The sequence below is a fragment of the Chanodichthys erythropterus genome, chromosome 10 (genome assembly GCF_024489055.1).
Source record: "Chanodichthys erythropterus isolate Z2021 chromosome 10, ASM2448905v1, whole genome shotgun sequence".
In the NCBI taxonomy this organism is placed as follows: Eukaryota; Metazoa; Chordata; class Actinopteri; order Cypriniformes; family Xenocyprididae; genus Chanodichthys; species Chanodichthys erythropterus.
Genome location: NC_090230.1, coordinates 59,345,909 through 59,352,704, shown reverse-complemented (window position 1 = coordinate 59,352,704; position 6,796 = coordinate 59,345,909). Strand labels below are relative to the sequence as shown.

The 6,796-nt window shown below is 36.3% G+C and overlaps 1 protein-coding gene across 1 annotated transcript; it reads right to left on the bottom strand.

Moving 5' to 3' along the window:
- Nucleotides 1-1,142: 1,142 nt before the first annotated feature.
- On the bottom strand, nucleotides 1,143-6,164 carry fut10 (fucosyltransferase 10). The gene is made up of 4 exons (XM_067395735.1): nucleotides 5,912-6,164; nucleotides 5,072-5,294; nucleotides 2,501-3,336; nucleotides 1,143-2,265 (listed from the first exon to the last, which is right to left on the bottom strand). Exons 1-4 carry the CDS (start codon nucleotides 5,990-5,992, stop codon nucleotides 2,029-2,031), a joined length of 1,377 nt encoding a protein of 458 aa, XP_067251836.1. The 5' UTR covers nucleotides 5,993-6,164; the 3' UTR covers nucleotides 1,143-2,028.
- Between the last annotated feature and the right edge of the window lie 632 nt (nucleotides 6,165-6,796).

Here is a 6,796-nt window from a genome sequence, read left to right as displayed (position 1 = left end):
AATTTTTACACTTTCACAACATTGTACTGAAGAGCCAAATACATTGTGCATGTTTGTGTCTCCATCTAGTGTCAAAAAGTGTGAAGCACTTCACAAGACTACACAGCAATAAAAGGGGATTTTATTTTTTTAGAAGCCTTTTATACAAGGAACCTGATTCATATCTATACTAGAATGTGTAAAGTTGCCACTTGTTTAAAGAATATTAGGCTGCTGCATTGAGTACTAAACATTGTCTACATAGGCTGATGAGAAACACACAGGACCGGTTCTGCTTCTGCAATAATCTCATTTGAACAAAGATGATGCTCAGGAAAAAAATAAATAAATGCAAATGCAGTTTGCTTCTGTCTGATTTTCTGAATTTTTGTATACTTTACTCTGAATGTCATTAGATCTTCAACCAGAATCTACCAATAATTCCAATAATACCAATAACACACATCTTTCATGTTTTTACTATAGTGTCCCAGTGTAAAGTGATTGTCCCTTATGAATTGGTTAAAAAAAAAACTAATTTCAACAAATCCTCCCTTGTTTAATAATTATAAATGATTTCAAATGAATGGCATAAATCATAAATTACATGTTAGTGTGGCCATTAAGTAAGTTTTTTATTTACCTGTTTTACCATTGATGCATACTAAGGGTGTCCAATCCTGCCTGAGTTTAGCTGCACAGACACACCTGATGATCCTGAAGACCTTTACAGCTTGTGTTTAATGGGTTGGAGTTAAACTCTGCAGGACTGTGATTCTTTGAGCAGGATCAGACACCTCTTTTTGTTAACACTAGTCGACTACATTAGTTAACATGAACAACTAATTACTTCAAAAAGCATTAATTTCAACATTTACTAATACATTATTAAAATAAAAAATGTTTCTGATAATATTATTTAATGTTATTATTTAATGAACAGTTGCTTTTATTAACTAACATTAACAAAGATTAATAAATGCTGCAACAAATGTATTGAGATCATTGTTAGATAATGCATTAAAGGGTTAGTTCACCCAAAAATGAAAATTCTGTCATTAATAACTCACCCTCATGTCGTTCCACACCCATAAGACCTTTGTTCATCTTCATAACACAAATTAAGATATTTTTCATAAAATCCAATGAGTGTGGCCTGTATTGCCAGCAAGATCATTTTCACTTTCAGATGCCCAAGACATATTTAAAACAGTTCATGTGACTAGTGGTTCAACCTTAATGTTATGAAGTGAAAAAACAAAATACTGACTTTATTCAGCAATATCTAGTGATGGTCAATTTCAAAACACTGCATGAAGCTTCAAAGCTTAACAAATCTTTTGTTTTGAATCAGTGGTTTGGAGCATGAAAGTCACATGATTTCAGTAAACGAGGCTTCGTTACATCGTTAAGTGTTTTGAAAATCCAATGGTTTGCATGCCTTTGGCAGTTTTATTTGCGCTCCGAACCACTGATTCGAAACAAAAGATTTGTAAAGCTTCAAAGCTAGATAAATGTTGAATAAAGTTTTTGGTGCAAAAAAAGTATTCGTCACTTCATACCATTAAGGTTGAACCACTGTAGTCACATGAACTGTTTTATATATGTCATTAGTAGCTTTCTGGGCATCTGAAAGTGTTAATTATCTTGCTGGCAATGCAGGCCTCACTGAGCCATCAGATATGATCAAAAATATCTTAATTTGTGTTCTGAAAATGAACGAATGTCTTACAGGTGTGGAACGACATGAGGGTGAGTAATTAATGACAGAATCTTCAATTTTGGGTGAACTAACTCTTTAACGTTAACTAATAGGACATTAGTGTAAAGTGTTACTGTAAAGGAGTAATAAAATAGCAAATGGTTAGTGCATATCCTGAGCACTGAACCGAGTGTTTGAGACAAATGTATGACAAATATAATGTTATTATGAATGACATAACTTTCCACATAAAATGAAATAGCCCTATGAATTACACATTACCTGAAAGTTCTTTCTCCTCCCGCAACCCACAGGTTTACCATCAACATAAACATGATGACTACAGTTCAGTTATCGGTTTCCTCTCGATCTGTAAACACTTCTCTCCAGAACTGCGTGACAGTGAAGTTTCTGTTCCTGCGAAGCATCAGTCCAAGCGCTCTGGCTTCTTTCTTGGACTGCTCATAACTGGCTCTCCACATCTGCCGAAGAGATGAGCTTGAGCTCACGGCAAAGTCAAACAGTTTTGGAGATGGGCACTTGAGGTGGCTTTCTTCAGCTCGCCAGACTTTAGACGGCAGCTTCTGTCATTGACCAAATAAAAAAAAGACCCAGTTAACAATAGCAAAAAGTTGATTAATTATATTACACATTTATAATACATTTTTTGTATTACATTTGACTCATTAGCCTTACATCTATGATCAAAAAACTATTGGAAGTCTTGCAAAATCAACTTAACCCAACTCAAGTGAACGATGTGTGAAAAGCTTAGGTGATTTATTTGTACATATCCTGCCAGAAATGTAATTTCATTACCTTTTCCTGCCTGTGGATATTCTCCCAGACCCTGTTACACACCATGCACTCAAAGACATCAATGAAGTTATCTTGACCAATATCCTGAACACCCCACTGACGTTCCTTCAGTGCTGTCACCAGATTCACATTCGAGATTTCACGCTTGAGCTTCCACTCCAGATATTTCAGATACTCCCAGTCATTCTTGTCCAGCCACTTTAAATACTGAGCGAGCTTCTTCGGCGGCTCATCAGGATCCACCACGATCGCACTCCTGCTATCTGGCAACCACATGTGTACGTTAGGTGCTCCGTAGTACACTGGCACTACACCTAGCTTGAGCGGCCTCCACAGCTTCTCAGTGATATAGTCATCACAGATGGCATTCTCAAAGGCCAAGACGAACTTGTACTGGGTAAGGATCTGGTAGAAATTTTGATCGTCCATTGCAGTAGAGTCTCTCAGGTGAGGCGGCAGGTCTTTATTATGAAGACACTGTCCATACGAGTCCACTTGAATGTGCTGCATCAGCTCTTGAACGTAAACATCTCTATCAGATGGCGGGTCGCAGTCTGACTGGACGTACACCACAGGCGCCAGAGTTTTCCTCAGGCGGTTTTTGTAGGCCAGAGGAAGCAGGTGTGTTTGTGCGGTGAGAGCGTTGATGCTCTCCAGGTGCTGTGTGGTGAGAGGCAGATGAGCGTGGCGGCTGAAGCTCGCTGTGTGGTTGAACAGGCTAATGAGTGGCTCATGAAAAAGCTTGTAGTTATTCTTGGGTGACTCCTCATGAAACAGTGCCCACTGGTGCTGCTCATGTCTAGGAAGAGGGAGACTCTCAATGCTGAAATCGGTACCTGATTAAAAAAAAGGAAATGTTGGTGTTCAGTACTAGGTCTATCAACATTATTATACCATTATGTTGAATGCTATTGAAAAAAACATGTCCTTTGGTTTATTATATAAAAGATCAGAAACACTGCTTGCTTCCAGTTCCTTTACACACACCAAACCTAAAATAATCATTTATAAAGTTCGAAAAGGTTGAAGTGAATTACAAGGGTACGCATGATTGCGGTACAGTACTTTTCTTTGTGAGCATTTGAGTGTGCGGTTAAAAACTAGCATAGAGCACCATCTGCTGTTAAAACTAAGCTCAGAATCGATACAAAAGAGAAAATATCATAACTGAACCAGAATCATTGTATTGTGAATCCAGAATCAATAACAAACAATAATGATGTGTGTGATGCTTAGTACTGTATGTCTTCAAAATACAACAATAAACCAGCATAATATAATCAGGATTTACAGTGGATAAAATTTAAGTCAAAAAGTTTATGTTTGGAAACTACTCCTATATGATCTAGAGATTTCTGTCCACTCAATAAAAAAAACATACAAAATATGATATATATTAAAGTATTAGTCCACTTTTAAATAAAATTTTCCTGATAATTTACTCACTCCCATGCCATCCAAGATGTCCATGTCTTTCTTTCTTCGGTCGAAAAGAAATTAAGGTTTTTGATGAAAACATTCCAGGATTATTCTCCTTATAATATAACTTTAATGACCTCCAGATGGTTGAAGGTCAAAATTACAGTTTCAGTGCAGCTTCAAAAGGCTTTAAACGATACCAGACGAGGAATAAGGGTCTTATCTAGCGAAACGATTGGTCATTTTCGAAAAAAAAAGAAAAAAAAAAAAATACAACTGTATATGCTTTATAAACAAATATTATCGCATTGCAAGTGCTTCCGCTTTCTGCATTCTTCAAAAAGCTTACACCGTATGTCCTACGCCTTTCCTATTCAACTTACGGAACAAACACGGCACCAGTTTTGGGTTTTTTTCTTTAAGTTGAATAGTGGAAAGCGGAAGCATGTGCAATGTGATAATATGTGTTTATAAAGCCTATACAGTTGTATTTTTTTCGAAAATGACTGATCGTTTCGCTAGATAAGACCCTTATTCCTCGTCTGGTATCATTTAAAGCCCTTTGAAGCTGCACTGAAACTGTAATTTTGACCTTCAACTGTTTGGAGGCCAATGAAGTCCATTATAAGGAGAATAATCCTGGAATGTTTTCATCAAAACCCTTAATTTCTTTTCGACTGAAGAAAGAAAGACATGAACATCTTGGATGACATGGGGGTGATTAAATTATCAGGGAAATTTTATTTAAAAGTGAACTAATCCTTTAAGGATGCATGATATATTAATACTATATTGCCAATAAAACAGATTTTTTTCATTTAGCAATATCGGCTGATATTAGGCATTTAATTGTGCATGCTCATTTGACTTATTTTTACTTTTGCTGTCATCTAACAATCACTTAACAGTTAATCACTAATACATTAATAATCTCCAAATTAATGTCCATTTTTCATTCTGTACATTATAATATTGTGATGGCTAAATTCATTTGTAGCATTTAAAATCATTTGTAGCATTTTATTTAGACAAAATTTTAATAATGATGCTTGTTGGTATTGGACAGAATTGTAATATTGGTGCATCCTCAATATATCTACCAAATTAATATGAATGTAGAAATTTAAACGTTTATGCCACAATTGCACTCACCATAGAAAAGAAAAGCTTTTGTCTGTGGATGGGAATGATAGGACTTGTTAACAGTGAAGAAACACCTGTTGCGGCCACACTCTCCAAGACGTCCCAGTTCTCCGGTCAGAGGAGACCACCACACAATGACAGGATATGGGACATCTATCACCCGGACGGCTTGTACGTGTGTGAACTGCTGTCTGTGAGCAGCCTGCTCAAACTGTCCTAACTGCTCAATAACCTACAAAAAGAGACAAGCTTGTGTAAATACGCGACAACTGATACTACTGCAGACATGAAGGGTGGATTTACTGAGGAAGGTTTGGTCAAGACAAGCATATATAATACTGGCTACAGAAACACAAGAATGAATTCTTCTTCTAAAAGGTGTCATAAATGTTTTATTTGTAAGTGGAGTAAACTATATGAAAAATTCTAATAGTGAAAATATCAACCAATAATCAACTGTTATTTGCACCAGGTTGCAAGGATGGAAAAGGGGAGATTTTAGTAAAAGGAAATACCAAGGATGAGGAAAAGGACAGAGATTATCCAAATGTTAGTGAGAGACTTGAGCAGATCCCAAGAGCCAGCGGACAAACCTGTAAACAAGAAACTCTTTAAAGCGAGCATGGTACTTTTCTGTTATGTTTACGACCCAGATTAGGGACCAACAAAAAAAAGCCGTTCAAAAAAGTTATGCGTTGATTTGGGAACATGCTGTCTACGTGAGACGCTTACTAAGTTTAGAGACACAGCCTCTTGTCATAAAACAACGCAAAGCATTTGATATTTAAGGTATGCAAAACTTTGCCGACTATTTGAAGCTTCATTTAAAAGATAAAGTTAATATTTTACCTGAAATGTCATGATTAAAAACACAAACGCACACGCGCAGAGACAAAAAGCACAACGTTTTTTAACAGAGATTCGCCACATGTCAAACACGCCGTCCGTGAGCGTACCATTAAAAGTTAATACTTCCAACTTATTTATTTTGATGGTAGGCTATGTTTTTTTTTCCCGAATAGGCATATTTGCAGTTTGTAATGCATGATTTATTCCTGTAAATACACATTGGTCCTATAGCGGCTCTCCGACGAGCGTCTATCCGTATAATTTCATCGTCACTTCCGTTATGCTTCCTTTTAAACCACAGACAGGAAAGGAAGTTACAACGCCGATGTCACCATGGAAACACACAGGGTTGGGCAAACATACATCAAAATGTATTTTAAAATAAAATACCAAATACCTTAATTTTAAGTGTATCAAAATAAACTACTGTATTTTTGTGTTTTAAAAATACTACAAAATACTTTTACAAGGGAGCATGAAATTTCTTTGCAAACCTTCCATCAATTGGCCTATTTGATCGATTCCTTCACCATTACACTGACTCAGTTGATTAAGTAAATAATGTTTGATAGCACCAGCTTTTGTCTGTCCGAGTCAATCAATAAATCAGACATATGAAACCAGTTAAAGGCACAATATGTAGGATTTTTAGATTAAAATATCCAAAAACCACTAGAATGTTATATATTTTGTTGATTTGTGTTTATACTATCCCAAATATGTCCAAGAATGTTTAGATCCAGAGAAATCAATTTTAACCAGGACATGGACCGTGTCTGTGCGTCACCTATCAATAACATCATTACCCTCGATTTCCGGTTTTATTTTGTAGAAACCATGGAAATCAAAGGCGCCTTAGTAAATTATAGGGCTGCGATTAATCGC

Coding starts and splice junctions, on each gene's coding strand:
- fut10 (XM_067395735.1), bottom strand. CDS start 5,992: ATGTGGCGAATCTCTGTTAAAAAACGTTGTGCTTTTTGTCTCTGCGCG. Junction 5,295..5,911: donor TTTTAATCATGACATTTCAG/GTAAAATATTAA, acceptor CTCTTTTTGTAG/GTTATTGAGCAGTTAGGACA. Junction 2,266..2,500: donor ATATCCACAGGCAGGAAAAG/GTAATGAAATTA, acceptor GGTCAATGACAG/AAGCTGCCGTCTAAAGTCTG.